This window comes from Odocoileus virginianus, chromosome 16, assembly GCF_023699985.2.
Source record: "Odocoileus virginianus isolate 20LAN1187 ecotype Illinois chromosome 16, Ovbor_1.2, whole genome shotgun sequence".
In the NCBI taxonomy this organism is placed as follows: Eukaryota; Metazoa; Chordata; class Mammalia; order Artiodactyla; family Cervidae; genus Odocoileus; species Odocoileus virginianus.
Genome location: NC_069689.1, coordinates 20,779,053 through 20,804,435, shown reverse-complemented (window position 1 = coordinate 20,804,435; position 25,383 = coordinate 20,779,053). Strand labels below are relative to the sequence as shown.

The 25,383-nt window shown below is 42.7% G+C and overlaps 2 protein-coding genes and 1 non-coding gene across 7 annotated transcripts; 2 read left to right on the top strand and 1 right to left on the bottom strand.

The window, feature by feature from the left end:
- Positions 1 to 111: 111 nt before the first annotated feature.
- On the top strand, positions 112 to 19,482 carry PDIA3 (protein disulfide isomerase family A member 3). The gene is made up of 13 exons (XM_020881501.2): positions 112 to 414; positions 5,702 to 5,780; positions 7,820 to 7,937; positions 11,127 to 11,234; positions 12,699 to 12,828; positions 15,070 to 15,186; positions 15,344 to 15,469; positions 16,018 to 16,200; positions 17,039 to 17,147; positions 17,665 to 17,793; positions 18,322 to 18,401; positions 18,755 to 18,812; positions 19,031 to 19,482. Exons 1-13 carry the CDS (start codon positions 248 to 250, stop codon positions 19,142 to 19,144), a joined length of 1,518 nt encoding a protein of 505 aa, XP_020737160.1. The 5' UTR covers positions 112 to 247; the 3' UTR covers positions 19,145 to 19,482.
- Positions 6,513 to 6,620, top strand: LOC139038783 (U6 spliceosomal RNA). Its single transcript, XR_011491931.1, has one exon. It is a non-coding gene; the product is annotated as a U6 spliceosomal RNA (small nuclear RNA).
- Positions 19,483 to 20,517: 1,035 nt separating the features above from the next.
- On the bottom strand, positions 20,518 to 23,917 carry ELL3 (elongation factor for RNA polymerase II 3). 5 transcript variants are annotated; one of them, XM_070477966.1, is made up of 11 exons: positions 23,689 to 23,917; positions 23,419 to 23,454; positions 22,955 to 23,070; positions 22,628 to 22,829; positions 22,459 to 22,538; positions 22,252 to 22,327; positions 21,895 to 22,084; positions 21,764 to 21,806; positions 21,484 to 21,655; positions 21,212 to 21,256; positions 20,518 to 21,130 (listed from the first exon to the last, which is right to left on the bottom strand). In XM_070477966.1, exons 1-11 carry the CDS (start codon positions 23,818 to 23,820, stop codon positions 21,020 to 21,022), a joined length of 1,203 nt encoding a protein of 400 aa, XP_070334067.1. In that variant the 5' UTR covers positions 23,821 to 23,917; the 3' UTR covers positions 20,518 to 21,019. The 5 variants fall into 5 exon arrangements, with proteins under 5 accessions (XP_070334067.1, XP_020737164.2, XP_070334065.1 ...); XM_020881505.2 differs by having other exon boundaries at positions 21,895 to 22,069; positions 23,689 to 23,916; XM_070477964.1 differs by having other exon boundaries at positions 22,955 to 23,454; positions 23,689 to 23,751.
- Positions 23,918 to 25,383: the final 1,466 nt, after the last annotated feature.

The window sequence follows — 25,383 nt, the reverse complement described above, 5'->3', positions numbered from 1 at the left end:
GCCCCGCGCTCCGGCCACTCGGCGGTTACCAGCTGGTCCCGCCCGCCCGACGCAGGCGCCGCACAGCCAATCGGCGGCTGCCACACTGCGGCCCGAGCCGGGCTGGGGGGTTGGGACCTCCGGCTGCAGGTCCGCCTGGGCCAGACGCGCGTTCGCAGGCTGAGGGTGCGTGGTCGCCGGCCCGGTCTCCGCAGTCCCCGCCGAGCCCCCGACCCTCCTGGCCGCCCCTCCACCTTACCTCGTCGCCATGCGCCTCCGCCGCCTGCCGCTGTTCCCGGGCCTGGCGCTGCTCCTCGCCGCGGCCCGCCTCGCTGTTGCCTCCGATGTGCTGGAACTCACGGACGACAACTTCGACAGTCGCATCACCGACACGGGCTCTTCGGGCCTCATGCTGGTCGAGTTCTTCGCCCCCTGGTGAGGCCACTCAGCCGGGGCGTCAGAGGGGCGGCCGGGTGGGCAGGGGCGAAGGCGCGGGAACGGTTGGGCCTACGCAGCGTCGGCGCCCTCCATCATTCCGGAGAGCACGGCTGCGGCCGGCAGGTTTTCCGCCCACGGAGACCCGAGCTGCCTCGCCGAGAGCGGAGACGTCGGTGCTGATCCTCCTGGAAGCGAGAGCCGAGAAGGAGAAAGCGAAGGCCCCTCTCGCGCAGGGCCACATCCTTACCTCGGTGCTCCTGCCGCACTTCCTATTTGCAGAGGGTTTAACCACCCCCTCCCCCTCCACTCAGCTTCAATGGTATCTTTAGAGTTTCTGCGTGAGTCAGTGCTACTGTTTTCCATTCTACAGACTAGGCTTCGCGAGACCTTATATTGAAAGCTAACGTTTCGCCAAATGCAGAGGCCCTGGGCCCCCAGGGTACTTCCTTTCTTCTTGCCCCAGGCAGCCGTTGGTTTCTAGCCAAGGTCACTCAAGTGGCTGCAGAATGGTCACTTGTGCTTTCTTAAGGCAGGCAGTTATTGTGTCCATCGCCTGGTGCACACTTTATTCGTTCAACTGATGCTTCTCAGCACCAGCAGAATTCAGAAAGAGTAGATGAACAGATTAACTCCACCAGAAGCTGTCTAAATGGTCAGTTTCAATTAGGATTTCTGGAAAATGCCAGAGAAGACCCCAATGAGAAAGTAAGCAGTGTTGGAGAAATACTGCACTTAAGGGTGACTTTACTAGGGTGTAAGTTCCTTAGGATACAGCTGACTGGGGGTGGGGGTGGGGAGAGAGCAAATAGCATTTCTGGCCCAGGAAACCTGAATGTTGGCTTTTTTTTTTTTTTTTACCCCCAAGATATTTATCATAGCAAACAATGATTATCTTAACACTGGGGACGGCTCAGTATAACCATGCTAATTACAGTACTTAATTTTTCTCCTGCCACAGTGACCCTTAATTAAAAACTTTGTATTCAGAAGTCTAAGTAAGAGAAAGTTATTGGATAACTTGCATTTCCTTCTGTCAGTAACTCAGGTCTTCACTCTGCAGGGGCTCAGCCGACCTGAGGCTACACTAGAAGTCCTGTAGTGAAGACCACCCGAACCAGAAGGGTGTGTTTATTTAGCAACACGTTTTCAACTTCTGATAGACTTGCATCTCGGGCGTTCCCATGACTAACTGGGAGTGCTGATTACACATCATAGGTGGTCTTTATACATCTCTAGAACGCCCATTCTCTCAGAAACAACTGGTCCCAATCACATAACAATGCTGTTGACTTTGAGGGGGTGTTCCTGTAGTTAGAATGGCTGTATGGAGCTGTATCAAAACTGGGAGGTGCCTCTGTGACTTACGGGGGTGAATATGAAGTGAATTGCTGGAGAATTGTGGGCTATCAGACTCTTAGTTTAAAGCAGGTTTTTATTTTTACAATTGAGGTGTTCTGTGCTACTTTATGGGCTTCCCTGGGGGCGCTAGTGGTAAAGAACCGGCTTGCCAATGCAGGAGATAGGAGAGACTCAGGTTCGATCCCTGGGTCAGGAAGGTTCCCTGGAGGAGGGCATGGCAACCCACTCCAGTATTCTTGCCTGGAGAATCCCTTGGACAGAGGAGCCTGGCGGGCTACAGTCCATGGGGTTGCTCAGAGTGGGACACCACCAAAGAGACTCCGCACTCATGCACATGCTACTTTAAATTGTTGTATGTGCTTCCCTAAGAACTGCACAGCCATCGTGCCCTAAACTGTCCCTAAAGTTGGGTGGACCTCTGCTATGGTGTCCCCTTTTAACTGGTCTGGAAGGTAAAGAGTCATCCTCCACGATGCCTACAGGAAGGATCAGTTTGCTGAATGAGTAATTTGAAATCAAGGAAGTCTCCTGTTGATGATGTCCTTATTTCTTCACATTCAGCTATTTTTATTTATTAATATTTCAGCTGAAAATATTTTCCAGCTGGTATTATTCCTTTGTACTCTTGTTACATGTGAGATAGGAACAGTTAAAGAAGCCTTGTTAAGAGTAAAATGGACCTGTTTTGAGCAAGTAGTTTTTCTCATTTGTCTTAGGGTATTTTTTCCACTTTCATTTTACAAGTGAAAGTGACAGATTTCTTTGCAGCTGATTCTGTAGCCTAATGTTTCCATTATAAAGTCATCATCTATGTAATTTGGAAGAATGGGAGTATCTGAATTTCTGGGGGAATAAATAGAACTATTTAAATGTGATAATTTCTGAAAATTATTGGTTAGTGTGAAGTTTTAAGTCTTCAGCATCTGTGTGTATTATAGGTTTGTGCCCTGTCCTCTGGGGCAGTAGTATTAATGATACTTGCTACTGTGTTTATAGATATAGAAAAAGCCTATGTGGATAGCATGAAGTGGAATAGTTAATATTTTTCTTACACATACTGATTTCTTTCCTTGGAATTCCCTCCTTCTCTCCCACCCCCATTTGGTCTTTTCAATAAGATTTAGCTCAATAGTTAACTTCTTCCTTCTCTGGACCACTAACTGGTTGCTCCCTCTATCAGGACCTAATAATACTATCTATCACCCCTGCCAGACTGATGTTTCTACAGGGTTAGGACTATATCCAGTTTTTCTTCTGTCAAAAGCTAAAATAGCATATGGCACACTGCAGTCATGAAGTAATGATTGTTGGGTTAATATATGTTGGGATTCCTAATTTAAACTACGTGGATTAGTTGCTAGGTAGCATCCCTGATGGAGAAGGAAATGGCAACCCACTCCAGTGTTCTTGCCTGGAGAATCCCAGGGACGGCGGAGCCTGGTGGGCTGCCGTCTATGGGGTCGCACAGAGTCGGACACGACTGAAGTGACTTAGCAGCAGCAGCATCCCTGAAGGTGAATGGGATTATTTGTGTTTTAGTATTATCCAGTAGTAGGTGAAGGAAGTAGTGGTAAAATTTGATGATCACCTTCAAAATCCACCTAAATTCCATTCCTGATGAATTTTAAAGAGGCAGTCTCCTCCACTGGAACTTGTCAGATAGGTCCTCCCTTTGGGTATTTGATGATATTGTGAATAGTAGCAGTGCTTAAGGTTTTTAGTCCCAGCCCAGTCCCTCTGATTATCTCCTGCATTCCCAGAGGAATCATTCAGTAAGCCCCAGGGGGGTGCCTCAGCACAGGGTTTTGGGTGTTTTGTTTTAATGATTAATTGATATTTTGTATATGCATCTGTGTTGAGACCACTGGTCTGGCCTAATTATTTTATGCTATTTTTTTCTCTTCAGATGTTTAAAGGTAGCTGCAGTGAAACTGTTCAGAAATCTGTTGCCCCAGTCTTTTTGGACAATTACTACATATGTATTCAACAGAAATCTCTTAATACATATAACACATTTATTGTCTCTTATATAAAAAAAAAAAAGCCCTTCATAGTTCTCTTGAATGAGTCATTCTTACTAGTAATTTTACTTTTGCTCTACTATTCTCTTCTCTAAAATACCCTATCCTGTCCTGTATGAAGCCTTATATCTTTAAGACCCAGATCAGTTCTTTAACACATGTTCATTTTTAACCTTTGCACCTGTATTATATTCCCAGAAGCCTAGATTTCTCAGCTAATTTGGTTATTTTATTAAATCAATTGGAATTTGTGTATTTTTGTTACAACCCACGTGCATGAATTTTTTAATATATTATGGAATACAGAGGATATAATGAGTAATACCATATTTTATGTCTCACAAAGAGAGAAATGCTACCACTGAAACCATGACGCGATTGCAAGACATATCCCAGTTTCTGATGTTCTGATTCAGTAAAATGTGCATCTGTGAAATACAGTATAAGGAATACCATTAATTTACCACCTGCCCAGTCTAAAAAATAAAGTGAATATAGTTGAAGTCCCCTGTGTGCCCTTTCCCCATGTTACACACTCCCTTGTCCTGAATTTGGTTTTCATCATTTGGTTCTTCTATACTTTTAGTAAATATGTCTGTGACCCTAGTTCAGTTCAGTCACTCAGTCATGTCTGACTCTTTGCAACACCATGGACTGCAGCACGCCAGGCTTTCCTGTCCTTCACCAACTCGCGGAGCTTCCTCAAACTCATGTCCATCGAGTTGGTGATGCCATCCAACCATCTCATCCTCTGTCGTCCCTTCTGCCTTCAATCTTTCCTAGCATCAGGTTCTTTTCCAGTGAGTCAGTTCTTCGCATCAGGTGGTCAAAGTGTTGGAGCTTCAGTATCAGTCATTCCAGTGAATATTCAGGGTTGATGTCCTTGCAGTCCAAGGGACTCTCCAAGAGTCTTCTCCAACACCTCAGTTCAAAAGCATCAATTATTCAGCGACCCTAAGCAACATCTAATGTTATAGTTTGTTTTTAATATTACTCTTTTTTCTATGTCAGCTTTCTAATAATTATTTTTGAGTAGGACTTCTATGGACCTTGAAGAATATAAATTCTTTATTTTGTTTTAAACAAGTTTTGGGGGGCAAAATGTTTCAGAGTTACTTATTCATCCATTACTAAATAAAATATGTGACTTTTGGCTATGAAATATATCAGCTCAAATTTCTTCCTTGTTTCCTTATGTTTTCTAATTCTATTTTTGCTGTCTGTGGGGATGTTGAAGAACTACGCACCTTCTCTAAGGGCTCCCTCTGCACCCTGTTGGTTTTTGAAGGGATGATGTATAGTGGTGCTAGCTGTGTACTGATGTACCCCTCTCCACATTGGAAGTACGGTGTGCCTAAGGGATTGGTAGGACTTCTGGGCAGAGGAGCAGGTGTTACGATGGCCCTCTGGGAAAATACTCTAATTGACATAATGCTTTATCCTCGTCAGCTGTTATAGTCAGGTGACCTGTGTAGCCATAAAAATCAGGCTTGCTTCTTAGGTACATCTTTTAGATTCTTTCCCACTATAGGTTATTACAAGATATTGAATATAGTTTGCTGTGCTATATGGTAAACCCTTATGTACTATATAGTATTGTGTATATGTTACTTCCAGACTCCCAGTTTATCCCCTCACCCCCATTGCACTTTTAATTGAGAAGATAGATGCTGTTCTGGACTGAGTCAGTCCTATAGAGTAGATCACAGGCTTGAGATAATAGTACCTTTACTTCTGAGAGATCTGATTAACCTTATCAGTACTGGATTTTGTTCAGGTGATGTGTTTTCTTTTGGAAGCAGCTAATAGTCAAAAGTAGTAGGATAATTTGAAGTCCTTCCTAGAGAAACAAAATTAACAAACTTATAGGATATATAAGCTTTTTCTTTAATATATTTACATAGGTGTGGACACTGCAAAAAGCTTGCCCCAGAGTATGAAGCTGCAGCTACCAGATTAAAAGGAATAGTCCCATTAGCAAAGGTGAGTATAGGCAAATTCTTCATTAAAGGAAACAAAAGTATTTTAAATAGTTATTGGTTAACAATTAACATTGATTTTCTTTGTTCATACTTGCTAAGAAGAGAGAAAATGAGGTTCTGGGCAAATACACGACTGACTACTGATTATGGGTTTGAAAGATTAAAAGTGGTAAAACTAAGGGAAATACTGGCATATGAAAAAAGTAAGATATATGGTAAATAAGAATTAAGGGGCAAATATGGAAAGTAAAATTACAGTAGACAAGGTTAGAGGAAAATTATCGTTGAGTAAATGAGTTCCCTAAATTACTATATGCTAGTCACAGTGATGGAAATAGGAAGATGACAAGAGGATGTTGAGTAATTGGTCAACTGTAAACTTAATATTTGCTTTTACAGTCAAAGTAATGCTTCCAGAATTTTGTCATTGTTGTGTCGCAGACTCCTAGTTGCTCCAGTCTAAAAGTTCATATCTTACCAGCCTCAAGTAAATAATTCATACCCGTATAGGACTGTTTTTGAAAACTGATATATTTATATAAATTTGTTACTTTGGCTGCACTGGGTTTTAGTTGAAGCCTGTGGGATCTAGTTCCCTGATGAGGGATCAAACCCTGGCCCCCAGCATTGGGAGCATGGACTCTTAGTCACTGGATGACCAGGAATTCCTGAAAGCTACTTTTTTTTAATCCTGATGTTCTATGGCAACTTGCCATAGGAAAAAAAAAGTTCAGTGCTCGCTTAGGCAGTACATATACTAAAATTGGAACGATACAGAGAAAGGATTAAATGGCCCCTGCGCAAGGATGACACCCACATTCGTGAAGCGTTCCATATTTTTTTACATTACCATATGTAAAATAGATAGCCAACAGGCATTTGCTGTCTGGCTCAGGAAACTCAAACCAGGGCCTCTGTATCAACCTAGAGGGGTGGGATGGGAAGGGAGATGGGAGGGAGTTTCAAAAGGGAGGGGATATATGTATATCTATGGCTGATTCCCCTGGTAGCTCAGATGGTAAAGCGTCTGCCTACAGTGCGGGAGACCCGGGTTTGATCCGAGTCAGGAAGATCCCCTGGAGAAGGAAATGGCAACCCACTCCAGTATTCTTGCCTGGAAAATCCCATGGACTGAGAAGCCTGGTGGACTACAGTCCCTGGGGTCGCAAGGAGTCGACACGACTGAGCGACTTCACTTTCACTTTCATGGCTGATTCATGTTGAGGTTTGACAGAAAACAGCAAAATTCTGTAAAGCAATTATCCTTCAATAAAAAATAAATTAATTTAAAAAAGAAAGAGTTTCTGTCATGACTTTGTTCCTGCCTCATGTAGCTGTAGCCTACATTACTGCAGATACATTACTTTTCTGAACTTCAGTTTATGTTGAGGCATTGGGATCATGCCTCAGAATCTTGTGTAGATTGAATGAGATAATACATGCAAAGTGCTGGCCACATTACCTTGCTTGGAATAAGTGGCTAAATAAACGGAAGATTGTTTTTTGTCTTCCTGGTAGGTCTCACCAGATCTGTCTGTCATGTTATAGTTTAGCCCAGATTCAGACTAGCTCAGGGAACTTGTTTAAATATCAGTAGCTTTGCTAATAACCATTTGTGACTTGCTAAATCAAATTATACCCCACCTGATGATTATATATCAATCCATACATCCCATTGATGATAATCATTATCAAAGTAAGCCAGTGTTACTAATTTAAGTGATTTATTTCTCGCATATTCTGAGGGATGGGGAAAGGGTGGAAAACACTGCTTTAGATAATGGAGACTCCCAGGGTAGAATTTAAATAGTCATTTGTGTGTTTTGTATGAGGCCCTGGAATCTAAATTTTAGAGTTCCTGTCAGGTGGTTCTGATGTAACTAGACCAGCACCAGTCTGCCTTTAAAATCTAGTGTTCTGTGGGATGTGTGTCAAGAATTGCTTGATATTTTGGTTTGACCGCTCTTCATGTTTTGGGAATGTGGGAAAGCCTGCCGCAGACTTTGGGATAACAAGTGGCTCACGTGTTTGCGTCTTCAGGTGGACTGTACTGCCAACACAAACACTTGTAATAAGTATGGAGTGAGCGGGTACCCCACCCTGAAGATCTTCAGAGATGGTGAGGAGTCGGGGGCCTACGACGGGCCCAGGACTGCCGGTAAGGGCCCTGAGTTACATCCTGGAAACTGTAACTGTTTGGGTCCTCCGTTCTTTGTAGTGTAAACGTGACATTTTCTATACAACATATTTAAAAATTCCTCATCTAGGAGGTCAGAGTGGACACTTGACAAAAGACTTTTCTAACTGAACAGATTATGTAAGTTATATAGAAAATACTTGAGGTTGATTTATAAGGTTTACCAGGCATTTTCTTATTTGACAAATATTTATTGAGTACTGACTGTGCCAGATCCTGAAGTATGGTGCCCAGAATTTATTGATGAATAAATAAAGCAGCCGTGGTTCTCACTTTTGTGATGCTCAGATTATGGACAATGAAGGCAGCACACATAAGTAGCACTATGTGCACTACAAAAAATATACACAGCACTACATAAAAATATACATACGTAGATAGCCACATCACAGTAGGATAGCTACTACTAAAAAAGAAAAGAACAAGTGTTGGCAAGGATGTGGCGAAATTGGAACTCTTGTGCAATGTTGATGTGAACTTGACATAAAATAATGCATGCAGCCACTGTGGAAAACAGCACAGCGGTTCCTAAAAAAGTAAAAATAGAATTACTGTATAATCCACCAGTTCCACTTCTGAGTATATACTTAAAAGAATTAAAAGCAGAGTCTGGAAGAATTATATATAAATTGTATATAATACAATGGAATATTAGTCAACCTTAAAAAGTTAGTTTTGATGTGCTGTGACATGGGTGAACCGTGAAGACATGCTCAGTGAGATAAGCCAGTCACAAAAAGACAAAACTATGTCATTCCACTTCTATGAAGTTCCTTGAGTGGTCAGTTTCCTAGAGACAAAGTAGAATGTGCTTCACAAGGGTGGTGGGGAGTTGTTTATAATGAAGAGAGTTTCAGTTTTGCAAGATGAAAACGATTCATTTCTGCAGTCTGGAAATTAGTTGAACAACGGTGTGAATGTACTTGATGCCAGAGAACTATGTACTTTAAAATGGTTAAGATGGCAAATTTTAATGCTATGTGTATTTTACCACAATTTAAAAAGTGTGTATGCTGTATTATTATACACATAAATAATCTATATGGATAAGATAAATTCAGTTAGTTATAAGAGCATTAAAAAGGAGAAAATAAAACTATGATGTCATAGTGATTGGGGGTGGGAGTACCACATTATAAGGGTGATTAGGGAGGTAACCTTTGAGCTGAATGCTAGGAAGGAGCTCGCCTTGAGAATATGTGGACCAGAGCTTTCCAGGCAGAGGGAAAACAGGTGCAAAAAGACTCTTAAGACATCACTGAGCTTGATGTGTTCAAGGGACAGAAGGAGCTTGTGAATATAATTAGCAAGGATGACAGGAGAGGTTTACGAGGTAAGTGGTCTGGCCCCATTGTTAGGGCCCATAATGGATGAGAAAATATATTTTGGACAGTTTTATCTTGAGTCTTAACAATTAACTGGGCATATTTTACCTTTTTATGATGAAAAACTAAGAGGAAGGTTTGCTCAGTTTGGGCATTTTAGGTGACGTGGAATTTTTTCAGTATGTATGACTGTTACTTGTACACAAAGCTCTACATACCATGGCCCCTGCCTAACTCTGATGTCACCTCAAGACTGTTTCACATTAGGACCTTTGTCCTGGTTGTGTTCACAGTGTGAAATGATCTTCCCCCATGTTTGCATGGCTTGGTTCTTTTTGTCATTCAGATCCTGGCTTAAATTTCACTTCCTAGGGAGTTCCCTGATGGTACACTGGTGCTTTCACTGCTGGGACCTGGGTTTAATTCCTGGCTGGGGAACTAAGATTCCACAAACTGGGTAGTAGGCCACACCTCGCCAAATTATCTTTCTACCAGACTAGCAAACCCAAGGTAGCGAACCAGTCATAGACTTATCAGCCTCTTCATTCTCTGCATAGCACTGGTTACTATCTGATATATATATTTTAGTATTCTTTGTTTAATTAATTTGTTAGCTGTGCTGGATCTTAGTTGCTACTCGTGGACTTCTGAGTTGCAGGATACATGCGGGATCTAGTTCCCCAACCAGGGATCAAGCTCCCTGCCAGAGTCTTACCCACTGCACTACCAGGGAAGTCCCACTATCTGATATTTTAAATTGCTTAGTTGGAGATTTACTTATATTGTAAGCTCCAGGAGATCAGTAATAAACTGGTTGCTCAGCACTCCCACTATAACTCTCAAGGGTTTTAAATACTCAGGAAGAAAAGTAACACTTTTCATCATACCCCTGAGGTAAAGTTCTTTATAATAATTTATATGGTGATATAGTAATTACTGTCCCCTTGCAGGCCAAACAGATGTGACCTGATTCAGTGTACAGGGGCTTGGTAGCTGCGGCTCTTGGCCCCCAGGCATGCAGGCTTCAGTAGTTGTGGGGCATGGGCTTAGTTGCTTCTCAGCATGTGGGATCTTCCCGGACAAGGAACCAAACCCTTGTCCCCTGCATTGGCAGGTGGATTCTTACCCCCTCGACCCCCAGAAGATGATATTTTGAATGAAGACCTCAAGGAGGAAGTGAGGAAGGAAGCCAGGTGGTTATCTGAAAGACTGAGGCAGGGAACAGAATGCACAAGGGCATCGTTTATGTGGTTGTAAATGCTTTACTACAGTACTGGTAGGGATATAAATAAGTACCATCTCATTGGGAGCCAGTTAAACAGTTATAAATGTATGTACTTTTTTTGACCCAGTGAATCCACTTTTAGGGAGTTACCACACTCAATCATGTGTAAAACGACATTAGTACAAGGTTGTTTATGGCAGTATCATAGCAGCAAGAAATTGGAAACAAACGTTCATCAATTGTGGCTGGTTAAATAAATTATGTTACATCCACACAGTGAAATACTACGGCAATAAAGAAGATTGAGACAACTCTTTATGTTTACTGACATAATTATTTCTAAATTGTGTTAAATGGCAAAAACAAAATACAGAACAGCGTATGTGTATGCTGCCTTTAGAGGAGCAAAGAAAATATGTCTGGAGGGATATATAAAAAACTGACATGTTATCCTACAGGGAGGAAACTGGGTAACTAGGGACAGGAAGAAAATGTCATTGTGTATGTTTTTTTAACTTTTCCAACTTTAAATCATGTGAATGGTTACCTTTCAAAAATCATAAATTTGTGTTGCTATAATCTTTTATCTTGTCTTTTAAGATGGAATTGTCAGCCACCTGAAGAAACAGGCTGGACCAGCTTCAGTTCCTCTCAAGACTGAGGAAGAATTTGAAAAGTTCATTAATGATAAAGATGCTTCTGTGGTGGGTAAGTAGCAAGTTTGATTGTGCCGCAAAATCATCAACATGGTTTCAAAAGTCCTCTAAGTCTGAGTAAACAATCAAGTTAAAACTGTTTACAAAACCTTGTGGGCAGTTAAAAGACAACTCAAAGAACTAGGTCAGCGTTACTATTAATGTAATATGGGGGAAAAGTGTTTTTTTATTTGAGTGGCTTGGTACTCTTACAGATGTAAAGATTTAATGTCAAAGAACTAAAATAGGAATAGCTTTAGTTTTTCCTATTACTTCTTAAACTCCTGAGATTTAACTCAAATAATAATGTAAGACTGAAAATGGGGTTTTAAAGGGGGAGGGTATAGGTAAATGATAAACCTCTGTAGTTGCTATTTTCACAGTTGTAGAAGAATTTACAATTTAAGATTGAATTGCTGGCATTTCTATGTATTTTTACAGTAATATTTGCTTTTCCAGATGTTATCATATCTCATTATTTTTAGAATAACTTGAGCCAATTAAACACGTTTTACATCTTGAGTGTTCTTTGTTTTGTTTTAAATGTATAATACATTTGACTTAAAAATAAATTTAAACATACAGTTTTGTGCTTCTCTTAATCTCGTTATTGTAATAAAACTGACTTTCTGGCAGTAGAGGATGGTTTATCATTTAAGTTTGACTAAAAGTCCCTTCTTATCCGGATTTTATTCATTCTGTGTATGTATGTGTATTTTATTTCTTTAGGCTGTTCTCCGTCTTTGTTGCTATGCAGACTTTTCTCTAGTTTTTTCTCTAGTTGCAAGGGCTAATCTCTGGTTGCGGTGAAAGGCTTTCTCATTGCAATGTCTTCTCTTGCTGCAGAGCATGGGGTCTAGGGCACTCGGGCTTTAGTAGTTACAGTTCTCGGGCTCCAGAGTGCAGGCTCAGTAATTGTGGTGTGCAGGCCTAGCCGCTCTGCGGCATGTGGGATCTTCCTGGCCCAAGAATCAAACCCATGTACCCTGCATTGTAGGTGGATTCTTTACCTCTTTGCCACCTGGGAAGCCCTGAGTCTGTATTTTTTACAAGGAGTTAACCATAAGTAGACATTTATAAACATTTTACTCAATTTGAAGTTCTAAAGATATTAGACATAGAAAAAATATGGTGAATTAATTTACATTTTATTTTGACATACTGCCTTATTTACTCCTCTGACACCTAAAATAGTCCCTGAAAACTCCAAGGAGTTAAGCAATATGCTCAAAATTTTCAACTGTGAAAAACTAGAATTAAGACTTGAGCCCTGAAAAATTCAAGGGTAGAGAAAGAATTCTTATCCTAAATATTTTGTTGAATATCCTCAGTAGTCATGACAAAGCAGAACTGATCCTCCTTCCTATCTTGCTTTGCTTATCCATAATAAAGGGTTTGAAGAATAGAGGAGTTTTAAAGTTTTGAATATGTCTCAGCACTTACTGTTTCTTCCTTGTGTTTGATGTTTTCTGTATAGGTTTTTTCAAGGATTTATTCAGTGAAGCTCACTCTGAGTTTCTAAAAGCAGCCAGCAACTTGAGGGATAACTACCGGTTTGCACACACCAATATTGAATCTCTGGTGAACAAATATGATGATGATGGAGAGTAAGTAACTGAGTTAAATGCCCTTATAGATATGCACCTAGACCAAGTACTATTGTGTGGACTGGTGGTGTTTTTATTTTTTATTATTTTAAGATTATTTTTTAATCTTTTGGCCATGCCTCTTGGCATACGGCATTGTAGTTTCCTGATTAGGGGTCGAACCCAGCCCCCTGCATTGGAAGGTGGAATCCTAACCACTGGACTGGACTAAACTGGTGGTTTCTAAGCCTAGTTTTTCCAAAAACTTTATTAAGCACATATTAGGCAGTAAGCTAAGTTCTGGAAACTGTTGCTGCCCTTGAGGGGCATCTAGTAGCAGGAGGTAGTAAATATATTTAAAACTACAAGTGTCAGTGAGCGTCACAGGGATTGCGATAGAATTAGGCAGAGTACCAGTAGTACATAGGAGGCAAAAAATTCATAGAGAAGGTGACTCTTGAGGTGTATCTTGAAAGATCAATTTTTCTGGGCAGGTTATGGTGGGGGATAAAGATTATTCCATGTAAAGCAGCAGGAGGGAAGGCCTCGAGATGTGAAATAACCTAGGTGTGTTGGAACCTGTGTTACTGCTGGGGTATTGTTCATAGATGAGGTCAAAGTGTAGATTTTATCTTTTAGACACTGGAGGGCCTTTGAAAGGCTTTGCGCTGGAGAGTAATGTGATGAATTTTGTGTTTCAGAGGAAAAGTCACTGGCACTCATATAGTGGAGGTGTGAAAGGGGAGGGATGGCAAGGCAGTCAAGAGAGTCTAAGGGTGGCGTACAAGGAGGTTAAGCTTTACATGCTATACATGGCAGAACTAGGGTGGAACCTTTGCAGCCAGAAGGTCTGACTGCAAAGTTGTTGAGCTTAGCCATGAGGCTCTACTGCTCATTAAGCACACCACATATCAGCTTGTTAACCTTAGGTTTGTTCCCTGTGTCTGCCTCTCACACTTGCCATTAAAGGTGGCGATCAGCCTCTGATCAGATGTCTTATTTAGAAGACCTTATAAGAAGGGTGTCCTAAGGCCTTCATGTGTATGCCAATGCCATATCATCATTAAAGATCACATCTGGAACTGATTTCAGTTTTTTGACAGTAGCTGCTCTGAAACTGGTAACACCGCTTTAAAAAATAAAAGTCTTAGATTTAGATTCTTGGTTGCCCAGCATGTGTGTATTAGGTCCTTTTTCGCTGTGTAGTTTCCCTGTATGCTATGAAAATACCTGTGTTTTAAAATTGACATAAAGTTCATAGTTAATGTTGGAAGAGTTGAGAGGGGGCTGTAAGGACTTAAAGGTGCTGACACCTAGCCCAAAACAAGTGATACAACTGTATGGGTGTGATTAGTATAGAGAGGAGGGATGAATGGAGGAGAAGCAAAAGCAAGAGGCAAGATATTAATGGCTAGAATAGTGATATTTTCTGGGAATGTTTGTATTAGATGTGAATCTGTGACTCAGAACCAAATTGGGGTTCGGTGTTAGCTGAATAAAAGGCTAGAAAGTAAAGAAGGAGTTTCCTTCAGATGTTCAGTGGAATGAGGAAAACTTGGCTTAGGGGGAGAGGCAAAGTAGTGCCAGCAAGGGAAAATCACGCAAACTGGGTTTACTGGGGTAGAGAAATCCAGAACCGAGAAATTTCTAGTGAACTCAGCCTGAACATTATCTATAATCATAGAATTATGCCTATAGGATTTCTATAACTGCAAGGGACCTTAACTATATTTTCTCTATTGAAGTACTTTTCTTACTGTATGGGAAAGTTTAATTTTCAAGGAGAGTGTCAGAGCAAGCTACCTTCCAATAAGAGCAAGTTCTGCTTTCTCTTATTTGTACATATTAGGGCTTTGGCGTAAGTTTGGTACTTTTTTCTATTGTTTTTAAAGGTTTGGAAATTGTCTACTCTAACCCCCTTTTGTACTGATGTAAAAGCTGAAGCCCAGAAGAATTAAACTGATACGTGGCCCAAGATCTTTGAAGTTAGTTGGTAGAATAAGAATTAGAACTAAGGTCTCCTAACTTTCCAACCTAGGTTTATTAAAACCAATTATTACACTTGAGATTAGAGTGGTTAGCTCCTCAGTGTTGATGAGAGGGTCGTGTTGCCAGGGCTGGGGTCCCAGAAGGAAGTCCTTATGGGCTTAAGTGGTGACAGTGAGGTGGCAGCAGGTGTAGGTGGTCTGAGCTTCAAACAATAAAAGATGGGAGATAGTTCTTCTCTGTCTACCAACTAAGTTTTGTTTTTGTTTTTTTAAGGGGTATCACCTTGTTTCGTCCTTCCCATCTGACGAACAAGTTTGAAGACAAGACGGTGGCATATACAGAACAGAAAATGACCAGTGGGAAGATTAAAAGATTTATTCAGGAAAACATGTGAGTACATCTTTATACTTTTTTTTTTTTGCATTTCTTGGCTTCATTTTAGTCTTTTTTAAATCTTAGTTATTAAGCATACTATCAGCTACTTAATGTTAATTTCATAATATAGATAAAAACCTGCCAGATTTGATAATGGATTCTGTCATTTCAGTTTTGGTATCTGCCCTCACATGACAGAAGACAATAAAGATTTACTACAGAACAAGGATTTACTTATTGCTTACTATGATGTGGACTATGAAAAGAATGCTAAAGGTTCCAACTACTGGAGAAACAGGTAATAATAATTTTTCCCCTTTGTAGACAAGTTTACGCAGTATGTAAACAGTTTCTCCTAACTATCCTGTTACCATGTGTGATCATTTGAAGCTATAAGGACAAATAAACTATTTCCAAAAACGATTGGGCATATCTTCCATATGACACAGCTGATTCCTGCCCTCCCAGAAGAGACTCAAATGCCATCTGAAATGTCCTTTAACACATTGTGCCTTGTTGCCCATTGACACCCTCAGTGCACTTTATCCTTAGAGATGTTCTTTTTGGGTTAGTTATTAATGCCTGCAGTATTTTATATTATATAATATGGCAGCATTCAGTGGGTATGGACTGTTGGCTTGGATACCACCAGTTTGGCGGTGAAGTTCAGAAAGACATTGGAGTACACCCTAATCCTATGTCAGTGCACAAGGACACAAGTTCAGACTGACCCCAGAGGGCTGCAGGGACTCTTAAATGTTGCTTTCTGCTTTATCGCTTCTTGGTTTCAGAAGTGCTCTACCATCCTGGTATCCTCTTGGCATAAATCTCCCTTGTTTCCCACAGAGTGATGATGGTAGCAAAGAAATTCCTGGATGCTGGAAAGAAACTCTATTTTGCTGTAGCTAGCCGCAAAACCTTTAGCCACGAACTTTCTGATTTTGGCTTGGAAAGCACTACTGGAGAGATTCCTGTTGTTGCTATCAGAACCGCAAAAGGAGAGAAGTTTGTCATGCAGGAGGAGTTCTCGTGAGTTACAAGTTAGCCTGGATTTGGGATTTGATTCTGCAGAGATACCATTAAAGCCTTTGACACTACTGAGGATGTATAAAGAAGAACATTGGAATGTGAAGCTAGGTTAAGACCCATGACTGTCGTTTTTGTCAATTAATTAATTATAGATATTTTAAGAATCATGATTCTTAATGAATTTTGAAAAGCAAAAAGATTGGCAGCTTGGAATTCTTACATGACTATTTTCCACCCTGCCATTATACAGTAAATAGAGAACACTAGATAGCCTCTTCGAGACTGATGTAATTTCAGACCAAACCAGTCCCCTCCCATCCCTACAGAATGTCCTTTTTCTTGGAATACCACCTTGGCCTAAAGTAAACTCAGGAAATTGGAGACATCTTAAGACAAAACCAGACAGTTTTGACCATCACCTTCTGAGACTTCGGGAGATTAAAACAAGAGAAAATTTTCCTGTGAGTGAAGCCAGTAAAACAAGATACCATAAATAGGCACTGTTCTCCAGAGCAACAAAGTAAGACCTGGTTCTTTTGCAGAATTGAATTTCCAGAAGGACTGACGTGTTCTTCTTTCTCTGGCCTTTCTAATCCCCAAAGTACACACTAGAAATACAAGAAGGTGGTGGCTTCTTACTCAGTCTGTAGTTCTGCATATTGAGAAATGAGGGCTCCCTCTTTTTTTTTTTTTAAACTTCCAGTTACTTCCTAGTGTTGAAACTCAAGCTAAAAGAGAAACAATTAAGCTAAAGTAGAAACCATTCTAAACAACTGCCTTTAGTTCTCTCATTGGTGGGAGTATGTTAAGAAGCTCATCCTTGTCTTTCTAATACCAGGCGTGACGGCAAGGCTCTTGAGAGATTCCTACAGGATTACTTTGACGGCAACCTGAAGAGATACCTGAAGTCCGAGCCTATCCCAGAGAGCAACGATGGGCCTGTAAAGGTGAGGTGCTCACAGTGTCCCCGAGCCTCTGCACAGCTGCCTCTCCTCACTTTTTTCTTCCCAAAATGCTGGGTCTAAGTGAAGACGAGGTTGGCTATTGAGTTTCTGTTTTTATTTGTCCTTAACCTCTCTCATCACAAATTAAGCATTGGCAGAGCTCATAATGCTTAATAGAGGCAAGAGAATTTTACGATATTTGTATTAGGGGTCGGTGACTTTGGGACAGAACAAGCTAACTGTAAGATTGTTGCTGTGAGATTATTTTAAGGAAGAGCTGGGTAGCACTTGTCTCCTGTGGCTTCTTCAGCTTAATCTGACAGGTGACAGACATGGGAGTGAGTTGCTTTCTGGGGAATGGTAATGTCTTAATAAAGCCTGTAAGTGCAAGTTGAATTTCAATAATGTATTTTTCGGTGGAAACACAACAAATTTGAGAAGGATTGAGTCCAGAAACAAATACAGCTCATGAATGTATTCAACTGGCCTTACCAACTAGAGAATCTTCTGTGTTTTCCAGGTAGTGGTAGCAGAGAATTTTGATGAAATAGTGAATAATGAAAATAAAGATGTGCTGATTGAGTTTTATGCTCCTTGGTGTGGTCACTGTAAGAATCTGGAGCCTAAGTATAAAGAACTGGGAGAGAAGGTAAGTGTGAACTATATTATAAAGTTGAATTTGAGTTGGAAGTTAGCATTGGCTATTGATTAATAGTTACCCTAATTAGTTCAGAACTTAAGCACTGGTGGATTTTCTTTCAACTATCTCCTGTGTACTGTCTCCTGACTGCACTCTGAGCCTACTCAGTGCCTTAGATACCTGCTTTAACTTTCCACTCCTCGGACTCAATCTAGATTATGATTAAAAAGTACCTTGGCTTCTGAATTTGGTAATGGCATATATGAATTCATTATATTTCTCCATCTTAAATCACTTGTTTTAGCTGACGTCTTACTTAGGCCAGGTAATTTTGCAGCTGTCTGTATATAGTCTTAATATGTAGGAACCAAGAGAGAAAAGGGAAGTTTATGGGAAGTTTGATACTTGTGAAAGTATCACTACTCTTTCCATCTCAGCAGCAAAACCTATCCAGCCGTTAATGGTTTTAAGTCCTAAATTGACTGTGTCCATCACTGAAAACTTGAAACTCAAAGACCTAACCTTTTTAATTAACAGCTCAGAAAAGATCCAAATATTGTCATAGCCAAGATGGATGCCACAGCCAACGATGTGCCTTCTCCATATGAAGTCAGAGGGTAAGTAGATTAAAAACTAGTAAAAGTGTCTAGGCAGTTGATAGGAAAAAATGAGCTTGTAAACCATTTCTATATTGGGCATAGTTTGGAGAATCCTCATATTCCAATTGAACACAGAACCACCAGTGCCTTCCTGGCTTAAAGTTTCTGCAGCATGGCCCCTCATGACTGCCCTAGACCTTGTGAGCCTTCATATTCCTGTGTTCTAACAGGATGTAACCTCGTCACTGATGGACAATGTATCTGGTCAGATTAGAAATCATGAAGAGAAATTATTCGTGGAAACAGTTATTATGGAAGTGTATGTTAGAGTTACTCTGAAATCTGAAATTCATCTTTTCTTCTTTTCCCAGTTTTCCTACCATCTACTTTTCTCCAGCCAACAAGAAGCAAAATCCAAAGAAATATGAAGTAAGTGCATTTTCTCATCTCCCTACACATACAGACACACACATACAGATCCAGTTCTTTAACTGAGTTTATATAACTGGAAACTCAACTCTCATGGTCCATATATGTGGTTGTTAATGTGCTTTTTAAAATACAAAAGGCTTCCTATTGGGCGGGGGGGAGGGAAATTGTGGATTTTTTAAAAGGTTAAATTTTCAGAGTTATCTTTCTGTTTTCAGGGTGGCCGTGAATTAAGTGATTTTATTAGCTATCTAAAGCGAGAGGCTACAAACCCCCCTGTAATTCAAGAAGAAAAACCCAAGAAGAAGAAGAAGGCACAGGAGGATCTCTAAAGCAGCAGCCAAACATCATACCACTTTGTCAAAGGACTCTTCCACCAGAGATGGGAAAACCAATGGGGAGAACTGGGACCCGTATGGAATTTCTGCCTCTCAGGGCTGAGAGGGCAGAATGGTTATAATCTGAATCCTGTTAAATTTTCTCTAAACTGTTTCTTAGCTGCACTGTTTATGAAAATACCAGAACCAGTTTATGTTTGTGGTTTTGGGAAAAATTATTTGTGTTGGGGGGGAATGTTGTGGGGGTGGGGGGAATTGAGTTGGGGGGTTATTTTCTAATTTTTTTTGTACATTTGGAACAGTGACAATAAATGCGCCCCCTTTATACTGTCTTTTCTCCATGAGGTGGGGAACCAAAGTTTCTCTAGACCAGCACTGTCCAGTAGAACTTTCTGCTATGATTGACATGTTCTATAATCTTCATTGCTCAATACCTATTGCTGTTGAGCATTTGAAATGGAGCTAGAACCATATTTTAGATTTTCATTAAATAGTTATGTGTAGGGCGAGTGACTACCATGATGGTCTGCAGAGCTGTCTGCACTGGTCCATAGTTAATCACCTGCAGATCCTTGCCAAATTTCATCTCCTATCCTTATGTGTTTATTGCACAGAACCCTAGCCTGATGATTAGAACAGGTGAAGGACCTTTCTTGTTGGGCTGTTTCTGGCCCCCCATACCTTAAGGTTGGGTTGCTATTTATCCTTGCCATGCAGCTAAGCATGTTTTTACCTCCCAAGGGCTATTCTCTGCCCAGAAATGCCCTGTGTGGGTGTGGCATCAGGTTGGGGTTCATTCAAGCTGTTCTAGGAATTGCTGACACTACTGGTACAGCTTTCTCCCTCAAAGTCCAGGGTGTGGTCGTTAACTTCCTCCTCCAGTGGAAATGGGAAAGGCAGTATCATTCCTGGTTGTGAGTAAAATACTCACTTTCTTATGCACAAAAGTGTATAAGTGAGGAACAAAAAGGATAGGACTGGCAAAAGAATTGAATCATTTCCCTCTTTTTTGGGTAAATCCAAATCCTATCCACAGTTATAGTTTTGAGTTACTGGATAATTCTAGATAGGAGCCCTAGTTGTAGGTGATCCCCATCTTCCATGTTTTGAGGAGAGTTTACTAACGTTCCTTAATGCAGAGGGCCCAGGTTTGATCTCCCTGTTCAGGGAACTAGATCCCACATGCTGCAACTGAGAGTTTACATGCCACAACCAAGACTCAGCACAGCCAAATAAAATAATATATATTTTTAAAAGACCTGGGCTGGGATCTAAGGATCTAATTTTTTAGAGAGCCCAAGAAGTGGTTCATATACACAAGCAAGGGTGAGAACCACCATCTTGGAGGATTTAAGGAAAACATAAACTTGACACAGAAGCAATCAGTTTTAATTTTTTTAGCCATGTTTGTAAAAGAATTCATTTCTAGTACATGGGTAATACCCAAGCCCTTTCCCATTATATCCTGTTGTATTACTAGTTGCTTTAGCTTTGTTACCAAAGATTTTTTCAGGGAGGCTACCAGGTAAATTCTAATGTTCTCAAGGTATCTTGTCTTGGAAATGGTGTCACTTCTCAGGATTTGAAAATGACTTGGCTGAACTAAAGGTGGAAAAGCCAAGTCTCTGCTACTTTTCCTAGTTTTCAGTTACTAGATAACTCCTGGGCACAGCTGTGGAGTGTTGGCACTGTGCCCATGCCCTAAAAGTTTAAATATGGTAATAATGAAAACCAAACCTCAAGAACCTAGAGCAGCTCTCCTACTTGCCATTACGGACTCAACAATACGAAGAGCAGACAACTGTCCTCTTAGTCAATAGCTGCTGTTTTCTTCCATATCACACTAGGGTAAAGAGCCACGTGTCCGCTTCAGCTTCCCCTGTTCTTTTCCTCAAACTCCAAGATGAGACCTTTGATGTGGGACAGTTTCTGATGCAAGTACTCACAGCGGCGCTTCTCTTCCCTGTAACCTGGGTACCGCTGCAAAGAAAAAGTGCCCATGTCAAAAAAAATAAAAAGTCAATTCTGCCTTCTTGCTACCATTCCCAGGCCCGGTCCTACCTTTCTGAACTTTTTATATTCCTGGACTATCTTTTCTTCCAGCACCTGAAACAGAAAATGTCAGCACTAAGTTTAACCTTGAGAAAAAAATCTCCAACTCTCTTAGGGACTAAAGTAACTTCATATTATGCCAAATAATGCAGACTTAATTTTTCTCTCAAAACAGACTTGCTTGTCACTTTGGTCATTGAACAAACATACTTACGGGCAATTAGCAGGGAGTTTATGGCCAGTAGAACTTGAAAGCCAGCCTGGGTTCATCCAGTCCTTACCTTGTGTTCTGGAGTTCCTCGCTGAACACTGTTCATCTCAGCTGCCAGCTCTATGAACCTTTGGCTTGCAGCCCCAACACGAGCATGCAGGATGCGGTATTCGGCATAATCTGTCTCAAAGTCCTGCTCGTAGGCATGTTGCTGTTCTGCGCTGTGGATGGCCCTGTATTGCCTGCCAGGAGCAGAGTGTTGTCACCATCAGTATCATTGACCCCCCCCAAAGCTTCCAGCTCCCAGGAATGTACAAGGCTTGAAAAATTGGAAATGGCAAGGGACTCACAGGAGGTAATCTGGTACTTCTTCAGGGTTTGGGGATTCAGAATCTAGAAAGGAAACAAGACATGAAGGTGATGATAACACTTTTTTTTTCCCCCTCCCCACAATGGCAGTTTCACCCTCTCTCTAACTCACCTGCTTGACCTGAGGGACTGTGCTCCAGCCTGGGACCCACATCTTCATCTTTATCTTCTTGCTCCCAATCTTCCTCCTGTAAGTCCTGACTGGGCAGTCCTTGTAGGGGACTTGGAGCTAGAGTTCTGAGCCTCTTTTGTTTTAGTTCTACCATAGCTGCAGGCGCTGGACGTTTCTGTTGGGAACATATCTCAGGAACATAAACAGTAAGCCAGAAGCCTCCTATTGTGCCCTTCTTTTGAAAATTACTTCCATATAATGAGCTCTGGGAGCATGAAAATGATAAGCTCTCAGTTTTAAAATGTTAGCCTCATTGGACACAACTCTCCTAGAAAAACCCTTGTTATTACAACTTACCTTGTCCACATGTTTCTGGCTAACAGAGGGAGGCAGTGGCTGATCAGGATCTCTGTTTGGAAGAAGGGTCTGGTTCCTAGGAGAGGGAATAGGAGAGATCAAGCCCAGGGTAGGAAGTAGGGCTCCATCTCTTATCACAGCATTTAGAGTGGCAATTAGAGAGGAATACCAGAGCGCCCTGGGTTAGTCCCACCCTGTTCCAAGTACCTCACTTCCCACTGTGCCATGTGTTCCCTCGAGGGTCCTGGGAGTGACTGTCCTTGGCTGCTTACCAGTGGATCTGGCACCTGGCAGGGAAAGTGGCAGGGGCACATGGCTCCCTAGGTTTCAGGCTTTGCCCCACCTTATCCTAATTCCCTGCACTTTCTGGCCTCACCTCTTCTAGTGCCATCTGTGACTGTGAAATTGTGTCTCCTTCAGGATAGTCTCCCACACTCTTCCAGCTCTCACGATCCCTGGCATCTCCAGTCCGGTTGTGTCTCTGAACTGAAGAAGGAGCTGGGATAGAATCCATAGCTGCCCAAATCGTGAGGCGCTCCCTGAGTGGACCCAGGCAGTGGAGACGGTTAGGCCCAGACCTGGGAAAAGGCGGTCAAAAAACACACACACACACAAAACAGAAGGGTGGAGAACTTTTAAGGAACTGTGGACACCCCCTTCCCTGACTTACCACAAATTCTTACCTGCTACCCATTTTCCTTACCTGCCTAGGCGCTGGCATACAAGGTCCAAGCCTGGACCACCAGGGCCCTCCTGGCCACACTGAGATGCTATGAAGGAAAAGAGGCAGGACCAGTGGGGCCCCGGGAGCCTCAGGTACTGTGGGTGAAAGGAGACAGTAAACCCCATGAAAGTCAGTTCCTCCTCCCCGACCAATGCTGTTCCCCCCTGAGCCGGCCGAAGACCAGAGATGGGTCCCAGGGGGCTCGTTAGCACACAGGGTGCAGCTGGGCCCGAGTTCCTCAGGAGGTTAAGTCGCCGAAGTCTCTTCAACCGCAGCCTCTTGGGACCAACCCCAGCAGCCCCGATTTCCCCCATTTTGGGTTCAGTTCTCGAAACTTCATCAGACCGTGACTGCTCTCAGCCTCTCGCCCTGACGGTCCCTTCCTGAAGCCCATGTCTGTTCTCCCTGCTCTTCACCTCCACGCACCCCAGACCCGCGCTTACCCCTCGGTTCCCTTGGAAAGCAATCACCGGCCGAACCTGCGGGCAGAACACAGACTTGAGCCAAGAGCAGCAGAAGCGGCGTCCCCAGGATCCGGCGTCGGGAGCCTGGGGTGGGGGGACTTGCCTAGCGGGCTTCACTTGACGAGATGGGGAGGCCAGAGCCCGAGGATGCTGCTATCCACCCCCAGGTCCCTTCGCCGGAGTCGCCGGCTGAGGCCCGACCTCCGGAGAGGCAGAGGATAGAGAGGATGGGGCCTGGGCCAGTCGTACCTGTTGCCGATGACACTCTTGCAGCGCCCGCAGCGCTGCGTCGTTGAGCCTGAGCAGTAGGAAGCTGGTCCGGGCAGCCGGGGTGAAGCAGAGCTGGAGCTTCCCACTCAGAAGCTCCTGGGGTCCCTCCATGGCTGCGAGGTTCAGGGGCAGGTAGAGCGGGAGCCACAGACCCGGGCCACTACCACCTCGGCTGTGCAGGGCTGGGCTGGCACACCCGGGTGCCCAGGTAGGCCCCGCCCTCCGCCGGGACCCCACCCCCGGCCCCACCCCCAGCCGGCACCACCCCTGGGATTTCCCAGTCGCTGGGGGCGGCACCTCGCTCTCCCCCAGATGTTAGCAGCACCAACCCCAGCGTTTTTTTCTTGGATGGGCGGGCAGCTCTTCGGGCTTTCTCAAGAGGCTCTCTCAGTTCCGGAGAGAAAGTCTGCGGCCAGCTTCAGACGCCTCACCCGAGTCCCCAGTCCTGCCTGAGTTTTTCTACCTAATCTGAACTCAAGAGCTGCGGTCTCTAAGCGAAGCTGAACCTGCAACCCCCTAGAGGGTTTTAGATGCAGAAGGGCTGGAGATAGCGACTGGTTGCGGGGCGGGGCCAGCTCATCACGCCCAGAGCCCCAAGGAACCAGAGGAGGGCAGACCCGAGGGGCGATTTCCGAGGCCAGCACCTGGCGTAGCCTTTTGACTTTTCCCAGCCAGCGGTACTCCTGCTGACCCGAAACCGGCTTCTAACTAAGAATGAAGAGGAAATCGGGCCCGGTGGGTGTGGCGGCAGGAGAGAAGCTTGACTTCTCAAGCTGGAGCGCCCCCCATTGATGGGCAGAGATGCGGGCAGTGGTTGATGGCAGGGGAGTTGCAGGACAGGCAAGAGACAGAACTCAGTCCCAGGTCTCCATTCCTGGTCTGTACACCGGAGATTGGTGGAGACTGGTGTGAAAGAGAGCTGGCTCACTCCCTTGGGAGGACCAAGAGGTGCCGCGAAGTTGCCAGACATCCCAGAGGTTCAGATCCTGCTGCAGTGAAACCCCAGGATCAATAATCTCCTGTCGGCCCTTGATGTCTCTGTTTGGCCCTGTTTCCCAAAAGCCCTGGTGGTGTTCTCTTTCCTGGCCAGGATACCTCTGCTAAATCACTGATGACCTTAATGACCTTACATTTGTGAAAACTCATCAAACTGTACACTTAAAATGTATCTATTTTAATGTCTGTAAATATACCTTGATAAAGTTGCTTGGTTACTTTTTTTTTTTTTAAGTGAAAGCTCAGAGTCTTGACGACCAGGGAACTCCCTAAAGTTGATTTTTAAGTCTAACTTCAACAACAAAACATTGACCTAGCCCTCTCCTCAGGCTGTCTGCTTCTCTGGGTAACAATTTCCTAATTTGATAAACAGTTGTGGTAGTGGGTAGAGTTGATCTCCCAGAGTCCTTTTGATTCTCAGATGATATCTGTGGCCTTTTGTTGGATTTTCCCGGATTTAAACTCAAAGGAGTGATTACAGGGGTTAAAATGTCCAAAGAGGAGGGAAGAAGAAATGCTGTAAGATGCAACTAGGGAAGACATTTGAGGAAGAGAGAAGGGAGGTGGGGATCTAACAGAGTGTCAGGATCTCTGTATGTTACTTAATCCCTACAGCAACTTTTTAGAGTGAGTATCATTTTTTTTTTTTTAGAGTGAGTATCATTATTCACATTTTTC

Bases quoted from the DNA above. Each gene is read 5' to 3' on its own strand.
- PDIA3 (XM_020881501.2), top strand. From the start codon at position 248: ATGCGCCTCCGCCGCCTGCCGCTGTTCCCGGGCCTGGCGCTGCTCCTC. The intron at 7,938-11,126 runs GTAAGGGCCCTG...TTGTCTTTTAAG, and splicing joins CGACGGGCCCAGGACTGCCG to ATGGAATTGTCAGCCACCTG. The intron at 12,829-15,069 runs GTAAGTAACTGA...TGTTTTTTTAAG, and splicing joins AAATATGATGATGATGGAGA to GGGTATCACCTTGTTTCGTC.
- ELL3 (XM_070477964.1), bottom strand. From the start codon at position 23,289: ATGGGGGAAATCGGGGCTGCTGGGGTTGGTCCCAAGAGGCTGCGGTTG. The intron at 22,085-22,251 runs GTAAGTTGTAAT...TATGTTCCTGAG, and splicing joins GCCAGAAACATGTGGACAAG to ATATGTTCCCAACAGAAACG. The intron at 21,131-21,211 runs GTAGGACCGGGC...TTTTCTTTGCAG, and splicing joins AATATAAAAAGTTCAGAAAG to CGGTACCCAGGTTACAGGGA.